This window comes from Haematobia irritans, chromosome 4, assembly GCF_050003625.1.
Source record: "Haematobia irritans isolate KBUSLIRL chromosome 4, ASM5000362v1, whole genome shotgun sequence".
In the NCBI taxonomy this organism is placed as follows: Eukaryota; Metazoa; Arthropoda; class Insecta; order Diptera; family Muscidae; genus Haematobia; species Haematobia irritans.
Window position 1 is genome coordinate 200483561 of NC_134400.1, and position 21289 is coordinate 200504849.

Sequence of the window (21289 nt, forward strand, 5' to 3'; positions counted from 1 at the left end):
AAAATTTTGACAAAATTTTCTATAGTAATAAAATTTTGACAAAATCTTCTATAGTAATAAAATTTCGACAAAATTTTCTATAGGAATAAAATTTTGACAACATTTTCTATGAAAATAAAATGTTGACAAGATTTTCTAAAGAAATAAATTTTTGACAAAATTTTCTATAGAAATAAAATTTTGACAACATTTTCTATAGAAATAAAATTTTCTATGGAAATACTTTTTCTACAAAAGTTCGATTCAAAGCTTCAAATTAAGATTTTAAAATTTGGCAGATTTTTGGTAATATTTTCTTTTGGTAGTGTATTTTGGCCCGAATTTGCGAAAATTTTTAGTAGAAATAACATTTTGAGGAAATTTTCTTAGGAATAAAATTTTCGGAAAATTGTCAAGGGGAAAAAATTTTTTGAAAAGAATTACTAGAGGAATAAAATTTTATAAAAATATCTATACGAATAAAATTTTGAAAAAAATGTTCTATAAGAATAAAATTTTGGAAAAAAGTTCTATAAAAATAAAATTTTGCAAAAGTATGCTATACGAATAAAATTTTCAATAAATTTTCTGTAGAAATAAAATTTTGAGAAAATTTTCTATAGAAATAAAATTTTGACAAAATTTTCTATAGAAATAAAATTTTAACAAAATTTTCTATAGAAGTACAATTTTTAGAAAATATTTCTATAGAAATAAAATTTTGAGAAAATTTTTTTATAGAAATAAAATTTTCTGAAAAATTTTCTATGGAAATAAAATTTTCTGAAAATTTTTCTATAGAAATAAAGTTTTCTGAAAATGATTCTATAGAAATAAAATCTTGAGAAAATTTTCTATAGGAATAAAATTTTGAGAAAATTTTCTATAGAAGTACAATTTTTAGAAAATATTTCTATAGACATAACATATTGACAAAACTTTCTAGAGGAATAACATTTTGACAAAATTTTCTAAAGAAATAAAATTTTGACAAAATTTTCTACATTGTTGTTGTTTTTTGATTTCAGCTTAAAACCATGCATTGACTAAACTACAAGTGTAGCTTAAGCAACCGAGGAAAAGAATGTTTGTCAAATTTATTTGGGCAAAGCCCTATAGACTGCAAGATGGTTGGATGGACGCACGTTTTGGAATTACCACATTCCACATCAGCATCCTCTACGTGCAGCAAAACTATCAACCAATTATCAGAATAAATTCAGGCAGTTCATTAAAACCCAACAATGAACCACACTTGAACCTTCCGAAAAAACGTTTTGCATGATAACATAGCCGGCTTATGCCAAAATATTTCTACAGACATAAAATTTGGCAAAATTTTCTATAGATATAAAATATTGACAAAAGTTTCTATGGAAATAAAATTGTGACAACATTTTCTATAGAAATAAAATTTTGGGAAAATTTTCTATAGAAACAAAATTTTCACAAAATGTTCTATAGCAATACAATTTTCTGAAAACTTTTCTATAGAAATAAAATTGTCTGAAAAATTTTCTATAGAAATACAATTTTCTGAACATTTTTCTATAGAAATAACATTGTGTGAAAATTTTCTATACATATAAAATGTTCAGAAAAATTTCTGTAGAAATACAATTTTGAGAAATTTTAATACAGAAAAAAAATTTCGGAAAGATTTGTATAAAAATAAAACTTCTATAGAAATAAAATTTTTAAATTTTTTTCTATACAAGTAAAATTTTGAGAAAAATCTTCTATAGAAATAAAACTTTGAGAAATTTTTCTTTAGAAATAAAATTTTGAGAAAATTATCGACAGAAATAAAATTTTGACAAAATTTCCTCTAGAAATAAAATTTTGTCAAATTTTCCTGTGGAAGTAAAATTTTGAGAAAATTTCCACTAGATATACAATTTTTAAAAAATTTTCTATAGATATAAAATTTTGACAAAATTTTCTATAGATATAAAATTTTGACAAAATTTTCTATAGATATAAAATTTTGACAAACTTTTCTATTGATATAAAATTTTGACAAAATTTTCTATTGATATAAAATTTTGACAAAATTTTCTATTGATATAAAATTTTGAAAAAATTTTCTATAGAAATAAAATTTTGACAACATGTTTTATAGAAATAAAATTTTGAGAAATTTTTATACAGAAAAAAAAATTATATAGAAATAAAATTTTGAGAAAATTTTCTATAGCAATAAAATTTTGACAAAATTTCTTCTAGAAATAAAATTTTGAGAAAATTTCCTCTAGAGAAAAAATTTTGACAAAATTTTTTATAGAAATAAAATTTTCACAAAATTTTTGACAAAAGTTTCTATAGAAATAAAATTTTTAAATTTTTTTCTATACAAGTAAAATTTTGAGAAAAATCTTTGAGAAATTTTTCTTTAGAAATAAAATTTCGAGAAAATTATCGATAGAAATAAAATTTTGACAAAATTTCCTCTAGAAATAGAATTTTGTCAAATTTTCCTGTGAAAGTAAAATTTTGAGAAAATTTCCACTAGATATACAATTTTTAAAAAATTTTCTATAGATATAAAATTTTGAAAAAATTTTCTATAGAAATAAAATTTTGACAACATTTTTTATAGAAATAAAATTTTGAGAAATTTTTATACAGAAAAAAAAATTATATAGAAATAAAATTTTTTGGGAAATTTTTCTATAGAAATAAAATTTTGACAAAATTTTCTATAGAAATAAAATTTTGACAAAATTTTCTATAGAAATAAAATTTTGACAAAATTTTCTATAGAAATAAAATTTTGACAAACTTTTTTATTCATATAAAATTTTGACAAAATGTTCTATAGAATTAAAATTTTGTCAAAATTGTGTCTGGAAATAAAATGTTGTTAAAATTTTCTACGGAAATACAATTTTGACAAAATCTTCTGTAGAAATACAATTTTAAGAAAATTTGACTTAAAATTTTGGGAAAATTTTCTATAAAAATAAAATTTTGGCAATATTTTCTATAGAAACACAATTTTGACAAAATTTTCTATAAAAATAAAATTTTGGCCAAGTTTTCCGTAGATATACAATTTTAAGAAAATTTTCTATAAAAATAAAATTTTGAGAAATTTTCCTGTGGAAGTAAAATTTTGAGAAAATTTCCACTAGAAATAAAATTTTGACAAATTTTCCTGTGGAAGTAAAATTTTGACAAAATTTCCACTAGAAATAAAATTTTGAGAAATTTTTCTATAGATATAAAATTGTGACAAAATTTTCTGTAGATATAAAATTTTGACAAAATTTTCTAGAGAAATTAAATTTTTTAAAAAATATATAGAAATAACATTTTGAGAAAATTTTCTCTAGATATAACATTTTGACAAACTTTTTTATTTATATAAAATTTTGACAAAATTTTCTATAGAATTAGAATTTTGTCAAAATTGTCTATGGAAATAAAATGTTGTTAAAATTTTCTATGGAAATACAATTTTGACAAAATCTTCTGTAGAAATACAATTTTAAGAAAATTTTACATAAAATTTTGACAAAATTTTCTATAAAAATAAAATGTTGGGAACATTTTCTATAGAAACAAAATTTTGACAAAATTTTCTATAAAAATAAAATTTTAACCAAGTTTTCCGTAGATATACAATGTTAAGAAAATTTTCTATAAAAATAAAATTTTGAGAAAATTATCTATAGAAATAAAATTTTGACAAAATTTCCTCTAGAAATAAAATTTTGACAAATTTTCCTGTGGAAGTAAAATTTTGTGAAAATTTCCACTAGAAATAAAATTTTGAGAGAATTTTCTATAGATGTAATGTAATTTTGAGAAAATTTTCTGTAAATTGAAAATTTTGAGAAAATTTTCTATTGATATAAAATTTTGACAAAATTTTCTATAGAAATAAAATTTTGACAACATTTTTGATAGAAATAAGATTTTGACAAAATTTTCTATAGAAAGGAAATTTTGACAAAATTTTCTATAGAAATAAAATTTTGTGAAAAATTTTTCTGTAGGAATAAAATTTTGTGAAAACATTTTCTGTAGGAATAAAATTTTAAGAAAATTTTTATAACTAAAATTTTTAACAATTTCAATTTTCGTATTAATTCATACTATCAAAGACCATTGTGATTGTCATTGTGGGGTTTTCGAAGATTTGATCAAATACTTCAAAATAAGATTTTTTAATTGGTAAAATGTGGTAAAATTATCTTCAAATTTTGGTAGATTATTTTTGGCAACCGTTCTGTGGAGTAGACAATCCAGGTTTGAGTTACGGTAGCGGATTTTTGTTCTTTTAAATTCGTAATCATTTTCCGATCATGAACGCCGGTTGTTCATGCGTGATCATGAACGCATGGTGTCCATTTTACCGTCGAAAGATTGACATCGTTTGGTCTCCGTTGGATATCACACATGTGTTGATTCATTTTCATGAACGGATCGTTTTGAAACGAGCACATCATCTTTGTGCCACCCTTTTTTTAATGTTATGGCTCTTTTGAAAAATTTCCACTTAATTGAGTTGAGATAGTGTAAGATTTGTTTGTAAATTTGAGCAATCGAAAATTTACAAAATTATTGTATTTTGTTATTTTCTATATAAAGGGTGATTTGTTAAGAGCTTGATAACTTTTTTTTTAAAAAAAACGCATAAAATTTGCAAAATCTCATCGGTTCTTTATTTGAAACGTTAGATTGGTCCATGACATTTACTTTTTGAAGATAATTTCATTTAAATGTTGACCGCGGCTGCGTCTTAGGTGGTCCATTCGGAAAGTCCAATTTTGGGCAACTTTTTCGAGCATTTCGGCCGGAATAGCCCGAATTTCTTCGGAAATGTTGTCTTCCAAAGCTGGAATAGTTGCTGGCTTATTTCTGTAGACTTTAGACTTGACGTAGCCCCACAAAAAATAGTCTAAAGGCGTCAAATCGCATGATCTTGGTGGCCAACTTACCGGTCCATTTCTTGAGATGAATTGTTCTCCGAAGTTTTCCCTCAAAATGGCCATAGAATCGCGAGCTGTGTGGCATGTAGCGCCATCTTGTTGAAACCACATGTCAACCAAGTTCAGTTCTTCCATTTTTGGCAACAAAAAGTTTGTTAGCATCGAACGATAGCGATCGCCATTCACCGTAACGTTGCGTCCAACAGCATCTTTGAAAAAATACGGTCCAATGATTCCACCAGCGTACAAACCACACCAAACAGTGCATTTTTCGGGATGCATGGGCAGTTCTTGAACGGCTTCTGGTTGCTCTTCACTCCAAATGCGGCAATTTTGCTTATTTACGTAGCCATTCAACCAGAAATGAACCTCATCGCTGAACAAAATTTGTCGATAAAAAAGCGGATTTTCTGCCACTGATTTTGGTAATAAAATTCAATGATTTGCAAGCGTTGCTCGTTAGTAAGTCTATTCATGATGAAATGTCAAAGCATACTGAGCATCTTTCTCTTTGACACCATGTCTGAAATCCATTGGCGTAGCTAGGGGGGTGCTGGGGGGGGCTATGCCCCCCCAGAATAGTTCTTGCCCCCCCCCCAGAATAATCAAAGCTACAGTTGATTTATATTTTAATTCAAGCTTTGCGATGTGTTTAATCCAATTAAGATTGTGGCAGAGAGAGTATGTTAAGCATATTTTTTAGTATTGATATTTACATTACAACTAAAAACACGTAATAAAAACACTAAAAGGAAACTTGAGACGCACATTTTCAAAAATAGTCAATTTATAACTACGTTGATTAAAATCATAAATCGTCACATGCCCAATTTACCATCTAAAATCGTCAAAATCACGAAAAATCCACAGAGTTGGCACCGCTGCTCTCGACAGTTGCTTCGTTGTATTCTGTTCTCAGAGAATTTCTAAAAACTAATCGAAGATAGAAGTTTTATAATATTCAATTTATTTTTTGCCTTTTATTTAATTTTTTATTCTTAGTATTTTTTATACACGATGAATATATTAAGTTTATGTTTTGCTTTATGATGTCTAGTCCTGTTTTAAAACACACATTTTAAATAAAATTTAAAAATCATATGTTTGTTGTCTTGAATTAAAAATAAATTACAAACAATATTTTTCAAACACATACATAAAGCAATGCTTTTATTTTTTGTTATATTAAATAATGGTAAGTTGCTATTTGATTATTTATAGCGGTGTCGTGGAACCGGCTCCCACATACAATAAAATATTTTTTGTCTTCAACCATGAAATTAATTGATCTAATTAATTATACCCTTCACCACTACTGTGGTACAGGGTATAATAAGTTTGTGCATTTGTATATAACGCCAAGAAATAGTGGTCATAGACCCATCTTTTAGTATACCGATCGGGTAAGAATTAAAATCTGAGTCGATTTAGCGATGTCCGTCTGTCTGTCTGTCTGTCCGTCCGTCTGTCTGTATATGTAATTTTGTGCACAAAGTACAGCTCGCAATTTAAGTCCGATCGTCCTCAAATTTGGCATAGGGCCGTTTCTTGAGACAGAGACAATTGCTATTGGTTTTGGAAAAAATCGGTTCAGATTTAGATATAGCTGCCATATATATTTATCCCCGATCTGGTCATAATTGGCGTGTTTATCAACCGATGTTCTTCAAATTCAGTACATCCGAATATTTTATGAGTCTCAAAAAACTTGCAAAATATCAGCAAAATCAGTTCAGATTTAGATATAGCTCCCATATATATCTTTCGTCCGATTTAGACTCATATGACCACATAGGCCAAAGGTTACTACCGATTTTCGTGAAATTTTGCATAAAGAGTAGAATTGACATTCTACCAATGCTTGGTACACTTGATTGAAATCGGTTCAAATTTAGATATAGCTCCCATATATATCTTTCGTCCGATTTGAACTTATATGGCCACAAAAGCCAGAGATTTGCCGTGATTTGCTTCAAATTTTGCACAAGGGGTACGTTTAATAGTATCGTTAAGTGTGTCAAATTTTGTTAAAATCGGTTCAGATTTAGATATAGCTCCCATATATATCTTTCGTCCGATTGAACTTATATGGCCTCAAAATCCAGGGTTTTGCCGTGATTTGCTTCAAATTTCGCACAAGGAGTACGTTTAGTAGTATAGGTAATTGTGCCAAATTTGGTTGAAATCGATTCAGATTTAGATATGGCTCCCATATATATCTCCCGTCCGATTTGCACTCATATGACCAGGGGGGCCAAAGTTATACTCCCATTTACGTGAAATTTCGCATAGATAGCAGAATTATTATTCTAACTATACATGTCAAATTTATTCAAAATCGGTTCAGATTGTATATAGCTCCCATATATACGTACACCAGAGTTGGGGAAATATGGTCGACTGTTTCATATTTTAGACCCATTTTCAATGGGATTTTCCTCCAATTGACTGGATAGTTTCCACAGAGAATACAAATATGGCCAAAATTCTCACAGTTTACACAAAATTCTGTGATGATTTCCCCATATCCTACACACTGCAATGCCAAAATTTCCACAGAACGGATGAGTTTTAAATAAGGCTCCAAGTCGCCCTACACATATCTTGGCGAGATCTAACCAATATCCTTGTAAAATCGCCACTGCTGAGTAGCAAAAATTGTAAATATTACTCTAATTGTCCTATATCTCGAATACATATGCATCGCCTGAAAAATTAAAAATCTCTTTTGTACAATTGCATTAAAATTTCTCTCGCTTCATATTTCCCATATTTTTTACTAACATTGTGTATCATCCCAGGGCGTTAGCCGATTTAAATTTTAATTCTAGAGTTTTTGTAGAAGTACAAAAAATTGTTTCCATTAAAAGTATTTGTATCTGGAAATGCAAACCTTTATATAGCTCCCAGCAAATTTTAAGTAGTTGAGATGGTAACACAAATGTTTGTCTACATAGTGGTGAAGGGTATAATATAGTCGGCTCCGCCCGACTTTAGATTTTACTTACTTGTTTTTAATTGAAATGTATTCAATCAAAAAAAATGATAGTATCAATCATGTATAGTTTTATCAATAGGGGTAATTTATCGCTTCGGAAATTTCGACAAAATTTTGAAGGATGTCTGGGGGGGCATAGCCCCCCCCAGAGAAAATTTCTAGCTCCGCCAATGCTGAAATCCCACGTGATCTGTCAAATACTAATGCATGAAAATCCTAACCTCAAAAGAATCACCCTTTAGAAAAAAAAATCTTTACCATTTTTATCAAGTGAAAACATTTTTGGTTTCTTTTCCCAATAAATTTCATACTTTTGACATTTTGGTGCCACCTTTATTTTGATATTGTGGCACTATTAAAAATTTTCCACATAATTTTATACTGTACTGAACAACTCAATTCAATTTATCACATAATCTCTGTTGTTTATACAACATGTTTAACTTATTAATTAAGTTCTTGATACCAGAAAAGATTTCACAAAAAAAAAATCTCCTACATTTTTATATTAATTCCTTCATCTCATTTAATTTGTAGTTATTGGATCCCCTGTGCAGTCCATTTGACACGCACAGCATGTTGAGTGATTACACTTGTTTTTGTTTGTTGCTGATGTTTGCTGATTTATTCTCCTGAATTTTCAAAACAATTTTATTTTTTTTTGCGTTGCGTTCAAATCTAAAATTAGGAAAAATTCTGATTACTTTTGATCGTTTCACTTTCTGCAGCAGTATCTAAAAATATTTTCAGATTTCTGGCTGCAATAGATTTTCACGCCGATGTCGTCAACAGTGGCACAGATTACGATTTATAATCAGATGCATAATTCAAGCATGCCAGACCACTTGGATGTATATTATGAAGAAGGCAGTGGCTGATGACCTGTGGAGTGATTTGCTTGAGTACTATTATGTGTTTTTTTTTCTGTTGACAAAAAAACAATTTCACTTTTGTGAGGATGCATATAAGCGATGCACGTTATACTCTAAATGCATCATTGCTACATTGTAAGATTTTTTTGTTTTGCAGCAGTCTTTAATTTCTTGTAAAGACATTAAAAGACATTTTTCTTAAGATTTGTGTATATAATGCCTTTTTCTAGAATTATGTATCATAAAACGTTGTGATTGTATATTTTTTTTGGGTCTGTTTATCTCCCTCGAAATGTCCGTCCGGATGTGCTTGGTGTCTAGGCGACCGATAAAAATAGCTTTGATGCGTTTCGTAAATATTTAAACAACATACATTCAAATTATTATGAATAGCATCGAATGAAAACTCTTTTGGTTGGCCATGTGGAGGAAACAAGATATAAAAGCTCGAAGGGGAGAATCCCCGTGGCCGTTCTTTTTATTAAAAATACTCCGAAATTTAAAACTTCTCCATGTCCGAGTTTTCGAAATTTCAACTAAAGATAACCGAAATATCAATAATTTGTATGATGCCTTTGATATAATTATAAATTGCCATATATGTAGATAGATCTGATGTTAGATATGGGATTATATCTAGTTACATCTAATTATATCTCATCATATCTGATTAGATCCAAAGGAGTCAATTTTGAGATCTGATCATTTCCAATTAGATGCACCAAGTTTTTACACGGGCTGTTACAAAATAGAGGTACATATTAGAGGTCTGCACAATTCCATTTGTAAATGCAGAGTACACGTGTACTTGCTACATGAGTACATCTATTTGAGAGAGTCGCAAAACAATTGGTACACATTTTGATGAACACCAAAAGCCACGAATAACTTCTTGTTGCTGCTCTGATGTCTTCACTACCAACAAACACATATTCCTCTTTCTCTCTTATAGAAGTGTACTCAGAGTGATCACGTCGAATATGTTGCGAGAACAAAACTTCATAGAGTACTCCATGTACCACGTGCAGTTTCAGAACTACAAAAAAAAAAACAGTTACTCTCCATAATATATGTTTTGGTTTGTTATAAAGAACGGCAAACGTTAAGGTAAGTGTGTGACATACATAAATATATGAAATATGTGATATACATTCATATCTATGATTAATAATAATGGAAAGTTTTACTTCGCACATAACTGAGAAATACTTGTGGTACCACGTGAAGTGAAGAGAATCCATGTTGTACTTTTTCTCGAGTACTTACATTTTTATTGTTACTTTTTTCGGAACACATATTGTTTCGGATAAGTACTTGGTGGTATTTGACAAGCACTACTTGCGCTCTGAGAGAAAGACAGTGTATGTACTATATTCGACAGCGAATTGCATACATGTAGTGAAAAGTTATTCGATGCAGACCTCTAGTACATATACAAAGTTACCTTCGCCTCCAAAAATAATTAAAAAGGAAGTTTATAAATTCACCGCTCTTTACATATTCCAAGAATTTGACTTCCCAAACTCAAATGAACTTTAAAAATTAAAAATTTTAAACTACCAATTGAATCGTCTCTCCACGCTCATCCGACATAAAATTAAAAATAATAACTAATTGAAATCTATAACAGATAGACAATTGCATTTATTTCGATCCATTCCAGTTAATGGTGTTAAAGGTTCACCCAGAGAAGGAATATGATCACCTCAAACATGTTTTAAGAGCAAAATGTTATTTTTGTGTGGTGACCATGTAACATGGTTTTCGCAACCATGTTATTTTCTCGGAAATCATATATCTGATTTCGGCAAGCAGGTTATATTTGACGAGAAAATAACATTTTAGTGACAAACATGTTACATGGTCACCATACAAAAATAACATTTTGCTCTTGAAACATGTTTAAGGTGATCATATTCCTTCTCTGCGTGTTCGCTTAAATCTACTTGGTCAATTATGCTGCCCATTATGGATGGGGACATATTATTGCACTTATTCGTAACAACTTCTTGGAACTTATTATGCAAACAAAAAATATTTACCAGAACCAGAAAAAATAACGTAAACAAATATAACGAAAGAAAATCAAGTAATATTGGCAAGCAAATTATCTACATTATTATGGGATATAAAAAAAAAAACAAGTATATACGGCCGTAAGTTCGGCCAGGCCGAAGCTTATGTACCCTTCACCTTGGATTGCGTAGAAACTTCTTCTAAACACTGCCATCCACAATTGAATTACTTAAGTTGCGGTAACGCTTGCCGATGGCAAGGTATCTTAAAACTTTGTAACACCGTCTTCTCAATTGTAAGTTAGGCCGTTTAAATACTTAAATAATTCAGTTTGAAAAATTTTCTATAGAAATAAAATTTTGACAAAATTTTCTATAGAAATAAAATTTTGAGAAAATTTCCTACAGCAATAAAATTTGACAAAATTTTCTATAGAAATAAAATCTTGAAAAAAATTTTCTATAGAAATAAAATTTTGACAAAATTTTCTATAGAAATAAAATTTTGGTAGATTATTTTTGGGGATCGACTATATATAACTATAGACTGATATGGACCAATTTTGGCATGGTTGTTAGCGGCCATATACTAGCGCAATGTACCAAATTTCACCACGTATCAAATTTCAACCAGGTCGGATGAATTTTGCTACTCCAATAGCTCCGGAGGTTAAATCTGGGGAACGGTTTAAATTGGGGTTATATATAATTAAAACCGGTGTTGAAGCTAGTTCAACAAATCTATACTCCTTTTAAACTAGTTAAACACATCAGTCGATAAACATGAATTATTTTGAATTATTGTAATGTATATAGGATTATTTAAGTTTTATTTATAATGGCAACCCTTTATCCAACTGGGATATTTCTGAGCTACAAATTCACTCCGTTGGATAATGGGCAACCATTTTATATTACATTCCAATTGAAATTTATCTGGATATGATATACCATGAATTCCTAATCAGAGCTTGAGTCGATTGAATTTTACTTTTGCAGCGACGACTCAAGCGGTAAGATCAACCACTGCCGGTACAATAAAATAGCCAAAATACTAATTTAAACATTTTGGTGTTTATCTTTTTTTTCTATTGCTTGGAACTGCCATTATTGATTACAATTATGGGAGTTTCTTGAATATTTACAGTCCACTTCCATAATTGGACCAATTTTTACATGGTTGTTAGATACCATATACTAACACCACGTACCAAATTTAAACCGGATCGTGTGAATTTTGCTCTTCCAAGGGGCTCCGGAGGTCAAATTTGGGGATCGGTTTATATGGGGGCTACATATAATTATGGACCGATATGGACCAATTCCTGCATGGTTGTCATAGACCATATACTAACACCACGTACCAAATTTCAACCGAATCGGATGAATTTTGCTCATCCATGAGGCTCCGGAGGTCAAATCTGGGGATCGGTTTATACGAGGGCTATATATAATTATGGAACCAAAGTTTGCATGGTTGTTAAAGATCATATACTAACACCATGTACCAAATTTCAGCCGGATCGGATGAAATTAGCTTCTCATAGAGGCTCCACAAGCCAAATCGGGGGATCGGTTTATATGGGGTCTATATATAATTATGGACCGATGTGGACCCATTTTTGCATATTTGTTGGAGACCATATACTTACACCATGTATCAAATTTCAACCGGATCGGGTGAATTTTGCTCTTCCAAGGGGCTCCGGAGGTCAAATCTGGGGATCGGTTTATATGGGGGCTACATGTAATTATGGACCGATTGGAACCAATTCCTGCATGGTTGTCAGAGACTAACACCACGTACCAAATTTCAACCCAATCGGATGAATTTTGCTCATCCATGAGGCTCCGGAGGTCAAATCTGGGGATCGGTTTATACGATGTGGACCAATTTTTGCATAGTTGTTAGAGACCATATACTTACACCATGTATCAAATTTCCGGATCGGATGAAATTTGCTTGTCTTAGAGGCTCCGCAATCCAAATCGGGGGATCGGTTTATATGGGGGCTATATATAATTATGGACCGATGTGGACCAGTTTTTGTATGGTTGTTAGAGATCATATGCTGACACCACATACCAAATTTCAGCCGAACCGGATGAAATTTGCCTCTCTTAGAGGCTCCGCAATCCAAATCGGGGGATCGGTTTATATGGGGGCTATATATAATTATGGACCGATTTGGACCAATTTTTGATTAAGATTAAGATAAAGAATTAAGATTTTTAAATTTGGTAGAGTTTGGTAATATTTTCTTTTGGTAGTTTATTTTGCCCGAGTGGCAAGCGTATTAGAAATACGAAAAGACTTTTTCCACTACCCAATATGATTTTGTTTTACTTTTGCAGTTAGAGATATTTTTTGTTTGTTAATTTTTTATTTTGCAAAAATTTTCTATAGAAATACAATTTTGACAAAATTTTCTATAGAAATAAAATTTTGACAAAATTTTCTATAGAAATAAAATTTTGACAAAATTTTCTATAGATATAAAATTTTGTAAAATTTTCTATAGAAATAAAATTTTGACAAAATTTTCTATAGAAATAAAATTTTGACAAAATTTTCCATAGAAATAGAATTTTGAAAAAATTTTCTATAGAAATAAATTTTTGTTAGATTATTTTTGGCTCGAGTGGCAACCATGATTATGAACCGATATGGACCAATTTTTGTGTGATTGGAGATCGGCTATATAAAACTGGGGATCTGTTTATATGGGGGCTATATATAATTGTGGACCGATGTGGACCAATTTGTGCATGGTTGATAGAGACCATATACTAACACCATGTACCATATTTCAGCAGGATCGGATGAAATTTGCCTCTCTTAGAGGCTCCGCAATCCAAATCGGGGGATCGGTTTATATGGGGGCTATATATAATTATGGACCGATGTGGACCAGTTTTTGTATGGTTGTTAGAGATCATATGCTGACACCACATACCAAATTTCAGCCGAACCGGATGAAATTTGCCTCTCTTAGAGGCTCCGCAATCCAAATCGGGGGATCGGTTTATATGGGGGCTATATATAATTATAGACCGATGTGGCCCAATTTTGGCATGGTTGTTAGAGACCATATACTAACACCATGTACACAATTTCAGCAGGATCGGATCCAAATCGGGGGATCGGTTTATATGGGGACTATATATAATTATAGACCGATGTGGACCAGTTTTTGCATGGTTGTTAGAGACCATATACTAACGCCATGTATCAAATTTCAGCGCGATCGGATGAAATTGGCTTCTCTTAGAGGTTCTGCAAGCTAAATTTGGGGGTCCATTTATATGGGGCCTATACGTAAAAGTGGACCGATATGGCCCATTTGCAATACCATCCGACCTACATCAATAACAACTACTTGTGCCAAGTTTCAAGTCGATAGCTTGTTTCGTTCGGATGGACGGACGGACATGTTCAGATCGACTCAGAATTTCACCACGACCCAGAATATATATACTTTATGGTGTCTTAGAGCAATATTCCGATGTGTTACAAACGGAATGACAAAGTTAATATACCCCCATCCTATGGTGGAGGGTATAAAAATTCAACAAAGCACAATACGAATGCTTCTCAGAGATGGTATCAACGTTATCCCAATAACTCTCAAACTATTTACCCCATATCAGCATAACAAATATCAAACCCCAAACAATAACACACAAGTAGCCACTTGAACAACCGCTATTCAAACAAAATTCCCCCGCCCCTTATTAGAGTATGCAAGGTTCAAAGGTGCCACTGTAATATGTAGATATGACAAAATGCAATCTCTCAACTCTCTCATGTGTTTGATACTCTCATATCTAATCACACTCAACATTGTGGTTTCTCCCAATGTGAAATTTATCAAAATTGTCAAATATCCCTTTCGTGATTTATCCACACCAATTAATAAATACTCGCGCGTTACTCATATGAAAATTATTAAATTTATTGTTATTTACACTCCGTCCACCCTCTAAGATAAGTTTTACCAAAACGCATGGTGGAAATAATTTGGTACCAAACATCTAACCAAAAGGTTGTGGGTGATAAGAGGTTGCAAAAAAAAAAAAAAAAAAAAAACAATCGAAAATACACCAAGTATCGAAAACCTGCTTTAGAGCGGTGTAAACGGGGGGCAATAAACTTGGTCAAAATATCAATACAATAATAAAATATTTATTCCTCCATGACCAAAAAAAAAACAGCAACCAACTGGGGCTGATTAACACATTTCTAGTATGCCATAATGACTACCAAAATCAAATAACATAATCGCGTTGAATGTTGAAGAGCGGAAACGGTACCGGTAATTTTGCTTAGAGTTTGTTTACATAGTCAGAATATTAAAAAAAATACTACGAATATTTTCCGGAAATATAATGGTTCATAACCAGGATAAAATATTAATAGAGTATTTTCTTTATCCACCCACGACTAGAGGGGTGGGGGCGACCACATGTCACTTTATGCAATATCAGTTATAGTCTCTAGCTGAGAATTGCCATTTTTTATCTTCTTTTTCTACTCGTCATATATGGCAAATCAAATAAAGGTTATAATATAGCTGAGTTTACAAAAACAACGATAAATTTCCAACAACAACAACAGCAGCAGCAGCAGCAGATAAGCCCAAAAGGCCACAGACGTAAACCCGTCAAAACCAATGAAAATGTTACACTTCTCTTTGTAGGCCACAGACATCAACGGCATTAAGACACTTGGGTTTTTTGATTTAAAAACGTTTAAGCGGTAAATTGTCAAAAAAATAAGCAAAACCATTATTGAAGCTAAATCTTATCGGTCGTGATAAATATCAACGAAAATCTTAGATGAAAATATTGTGTAAAATTTCAAAATCAAAGAGCCAAGTGGTTAAAAAAACCGTCATTGTGATTCATTTCTTCATGGCTGTTTATTGTGAAGTGTTTGAATTGATTGATCGCTTTAGCTTGTGATTTAATTTTGATTGTGTGTAGTGGTATATTGGTCGTTGTTGTCTAACGATTTTGAAATTAGAGCATTTGAGCGAGCTACTTAGTTGCCAGCTCTAAGAGTTCTAGATCTATTCACGTGTTCCATTAACTAAAAGTTTTCCTTAAATCTACCAGCACAATAAGCGTTGGAAACCCCACCGAAATATGAGCAATGATGATATTTGTAAGTAATCCTTTATAGTACAAAAACAAATTATATATAAATATTAGTATAAAAACAAATATCGTATATAAGACAATATGTTTGGCCGGGACGGAATAGTTTCCTATGCAAAACCCCATAGTCGGTGACTAGATGCCCAAGAATTCAAAAGGGGTGGTTGGTCTATATGGGGCTATACCAAAACATGATCGATACACCTCAAGATTTCAAGAAAATCGGAAAAATTTCGGTGTCTAGAAGGCCAAGATATCTACATGAGCGCTACACTAAGTATATTCAGAAAACTTAGCTTTGGACGTAAAATAACGGTTGCCACTCGATCCAAAAATAATCTACCAAAATTTTACCAAACAACTACCAAACAAAAATTTTATTACTATAGAAAATTTTCTCAAAATTTTATTTCTGTAGAAAATTTTGTCAAAATTTTATTTTTATTGAAAATTTTGTCAAAATTTTATTTCCATTGAAAATTTTGTCAAAATTTTATTTCCATAGGAAATTTTGTCAAAATTTTATTTCTATAGAAAATTTTGTCAAAATTTTATTTCTATAGAAAATTCTGTCAAAATTTTATTTCCATCGGAAATTTTGTCAAAATTTTATTTCCATAGAGAATTCTGTCAAAATGTTATTTCTGTAGAAAACTTTCTTCCAGTCTTATTTCAATAGAAAATTTTGTCAAAATTTTATTTCCATAGGAAATTTTGTCAAAATTTTATTTCTATAGAAAATTTTGTCAAAATTTTGTTTCTATAAAAAATTTTGTCAACATTTTATTTGCATAGAAAATTTTGTCAACATTTTATTTCTATTGAAAATGTTGTCAAAATTTTATTTCTATAGAAAATTTTTTCAAAATTTTATTTCTATTGAAAATTTTGTCAAAATTTTATTTCCATAAAAAATTTTGTCAAAATTTTATTTCTATAGAACATTTTGTAAAAATTTTATTCCTATACAGCATTTTGTAAAAATTTTCTTTCTATAGAAAATTTTGTCAAAATTTTATTTCCATAGAAAATTTTGTCAAAATTTTATTTCCATAGGAAATTTTGTCAAAATTTTATTTCCATAGAAAATGCTGTCAAAATTTTATTTCCATAGAAAATTTTGTCAAAATTTTATTTCCATAGAGAATTCTGTCAAAATTTTATTTCTGTAGAAAATTTTCTTCCAATCTTATTTCTATAGAAAATTTTCTTAAAAAATTTATTTCTATTGAAAATTTTCTCAATAATTTATTTCTATTGAAAATTTTCTCAAAAATTTATTTCTGTTGAAAATTTTCTCCAAATTTTATTTCTACAGAAAATTTTCTCCAAGTTTTATTGATATAGAAAATTTTGCCAAAATTTTATTTTGTCAAAATTTTATATCTATGGAAAATTTTGTCGGAATTTTATTTCTATTGAAATTTTGTCAAAATTTTATTTCTATAGAAAATTTTGTCACAGTTTTATTTCTATAGAATATTTGATCAAAATTTTATTTCCATAGAGAATTCTGTCAAAATTTTATTTCCATAGAGAATTCTGTCAAATTTTATTTCTGTACAGAATTTTCTTCCAATCTTATTTCTATAGAAAATTTTGTCAATATTTTAGTTCTATAGAAAATTTTGTCAAAATTTTATTTCTATAGAAAATTTTCTCAAAAATTTATTTCTATTGAAAATTTTCTCAAAAATGTATTTCTATTGAAAATTTTCTCCAAATTTTATTTCTACGGAAAATTTTCTCCAAATTTTATTGCTATAGAAAATTTTGTCAAAATTTTATTTTGTCGAAATTTTATTTCTATGGAAAATATTCTCGAAATTTTATTTCTATAGAAAATTTTGTCAAAATTGTATTTTTATAGAAAATTTTCTCCACATTTTATTTCTACAGATGATTTTCTCCAAATTTTATTTCTATAGAAAATGTTGTCAAAATGTTATTTCTATACAAATTTGTGTCAACATTTTATTTCTGTAGAAAATTTTGTCAAAATTTTATTTCTATAGAAAATTTTGTCAAAATTTTATTTCTATAGAAAATTTTGTCAAAATTTTATTTTTATAGAAAATTTTGTCAAAATTTTATTTCCATAGGAAATTTGGCAAAATTTTATTTCCGTAGAAAATGTTTTCAAAAATTTATTTCCATTGGAAATTTTGTAAAAATTTTCGTTCTATAGAAATTTTTGTCAAAATTTTATTTCTATAGAAATCTTTGTCAAAATTTTATTTCCATAGGAAATTTTGTCAAAATTGTATTTCCATAGGAAATTTTGTAAAAATATTCTATCTATAGAAATTTTGTCAAAATTCTATTTCTATAGAAAATTTTGTCAAAATTTTATTTCTATAGAAAATTTTGTCAAAATTTTATTTCTGTAAAAAATTTTGTAAAAATTTTATTTTCATAGGAAATTTTGTCAAAATTTTATTTCCATAGGAAATTTTGTCAAAATTTTATTTCCATAGGAAATTTTGTAAAAATATTCTATCTATAGAAATTTTGTCAAAATTCTATTTCTATAGAAAATTTTGTCAAAATTTTATTTCCATAGGAAATTTTGTCAAAATTTTATTTCTATAGAAAATTTTGTCAAAATTTTATTTCTATAGAAAATTTTGTCAAAATTTTATTTGTATAGAAAATTTTGTCAAAATTTTATTTCTATAAAAAATTTTGTAAAAATTTTATTTTCATAGGAAATTTTGTCAAAATTTTATTTCCATAGGAAATTTTGTCAAAATTTTATTTCCATAGGAAATTTTGTCAAAATTTTATTTCCATAGGAAATTTTGTCAAAATTTTATTTCCATAGAAAATGCTGTCAAAATTTTATTTCCATAGGAAATTTTGTCAAAATTTTATTTCCATAGAAAATGTTGTCAAAATTTTATTTCTATAGAAGGTTAGGTTAGGTTAGGTGGCAGCCCGATGTATCGGGCTCACTTAGACTATTCAGTCCATTGTGAGACCACATTGGTGAACTTCTCTCTTATCACTGAGTGCTGCCCGATTCCATGTTAAGCTCAATGACAAGGGACCTACTATTTATAGCCGAGTCCGAACGGCGTTCCACATTGCAGTGAAACCACTTAGAGAAGCTTTTGAAACCCTCAGAAATGTCACCAGCATTACTGAGGTGGGATAATCCACCGCTGAAAAACTTTTTGGTGTTCGGTGGAAGCAGGAATCGAACCCACGACCTTGTGTATGCAAGGCGGGCATGCTAACCATTGCACCACGGTGGCTCCCATTTCTATAGAAAATTTTGTCAAAATTTTATTTCTATAGAAAATTCTGTCAACATTTTATTTCTATAGAAAATTTTGTCAAAATTTTATTTCCATAGGAAATTTTGTAAAAATTTTCTTTCTATAGAAAATTTTGTCAAAATTTTATTTCCATTGGAAATTTTGTCAAAATTTTATTTCCATAGGAAATTTTGTAGATATTTGCTTTCTATAGAAAATTGTGTCAAAATTTTATTTCTATAGGAAATTTTGTCAAAATTTTATTTCCATAGAAAATGCTGTCAAAATTTTATTTCCATAGGACATTTTGTCAAAATTTTGTCAAAATTTTATTTCTATAGAAAATTTTGTCAAACTTTTATTTCTATAGAAAACGTCATCAAAGTTGTATTTCTATGGAATATTTGATCAAAATTTTATTTCTATTGAAAATTTTGTCAAAATTTTATTTCTATAGAAAATTTTGTCAAAATTTTATTTCTATAGAAAATTTTCTCAAAATTGTATTTCTATAGAAAATTTTCTCAATATTTTATTTCTATAGAAAATTTTGTCAAAATTTTATTTCTATAGAAAATGTTCTAAAGATTTTATTTATATAGAAAATGTTCTCAAAATGTTATTTCTATAGAACATTTGATCAAAACTTTATTTCTATAGAAAATTTTGTCAAAATTTTATTTCTATAGAAAACTTTGTCAAAAGAAAAGTTTCTTAAAAATTTATTTCTTTGAAAATTTTCTCAAAAATGTATTTCTATAAAAAATTTTGTCAATATTTTATTTTATCAAAATTTTATTTCTATTTATGAATTACCTCTTAGTTGGAGAGGAATTGTGTGCAAAATTTACCAAAACATTTAAAATTCTACCAATCTACCAAACAGTAAAAAAATATACCATTTGTGGTAGAATTCTACCAACCGTGCTTGAAATCCCAGAAAAAAATTTGGAAGTTCTTCCAAAGGCACAACTTTAAAAGCACTTCCAGAAGATGCACTCCCAATGATGTTCTTTATTTTAACTCCCCAGGAAGTTCTTTTAATTCAATTTTTTATAATTTGGTTTTTTCATACTTTTATTGGGTAATTTTAACTTTTTTTGTTTTAAATAGGTTAAAAACAGAGTAAGAATTCATAAAATGGTACAAATTATTTAAATTTTGTCGACCAAAATGGTAAATCCAATCTGAAAAAATTGTGAATTTTTGAAAATATTTGAAGTCAAACGTTTCCAATCCATTAAAAATTATAAAAAAATATAAAAATTATTTATTTGACAAAATATAACAGAATTTTTTAATTTACATCCAAAACATTGAATTCGGATCGCACCTAAAGAAGTTATGCAAATTCAGTGCAACGGCTGTTGAAATGGAGGACTTCCGTCCTATGACATGCCCATGTTAAATTCATCGCTTATGCGTCAATTTTGCACCACTTCCGGATCCAAAAAGAACATTTTCATTACTTTTTTGGCGACGCTTTGTTTGCTGGGATACCTCTTGATTTTTAATTTCGGTATGGGTCGGTATCCAATTTCAGGCAAATCGGATAAAAATTATGGCATAAATGCCCAACAAATCAAATCGGGAGATCGGTCTATATGGGGGCTATACCAAAACATGAGCCGTTACCCACCGTAAACGATACACCTGTGAATCCAAAATACCTCTAGATTTTCAATTTAGAGCAAATCGGATAACAATTATGGTTTTTTGATGGCGAAGAAGTCGAATCGGCAAATAGGTCAACGTACAGGGACCGATAAAGACCATATTCGTCGTACCTATTTATTTACCTAAAATACCTCTAAATTCCAATTACAGCAAAATCAAATAAAAATAGCGGTTTCTAGATGCGCGAAATCCAAATCATAGCATCGGTTTATATAGGGACTATATCAGAAGCTGGACCGATACCCGCATCATCGAACTTGACCTGCGTGTACACAAAAATCGAGTCCACCCAAATCACCATTTTTCCCTGATCACCATTCTATGGTGGTGGGTATAAAAATTAAAAAGTATGAAGCCTACCTTTCAATTGAAACAAAAATTTTAAAAATTC

The 21289-nt window shown here is 29.3% G+C and overlaps 1 protein-coding gene across 4 annotated transcripts in view; it reads left to right on the plus strand.

The window, feature by feature from the left end:
* Eip63F-1 (Ecdysone-induced protein 63F 1) overlaps positions 1–21289 on the plus strand; it is a 223752-nt gene that overhangs the window by 38937 nt on the left and 163526 nt on the right. The window contains exon 1 of one of the 4 annotated variants that reach the window (XM_075307845.1): positions 15533–15968. The exons of the other annotated variants lie outside the window; for them this stretch is intronic. Coding sequence (XP_075163960.1) covers positions 15950–15968 — 19 coding nt within the window. The 5' untranslated portion in view covers positions 15533–15949. Of the gene's footprint in view, positions 1–15532; positions 15969–21289 lie in introns of those variants that run through there. 4 annotated transcript variants of the gene reach the window in all.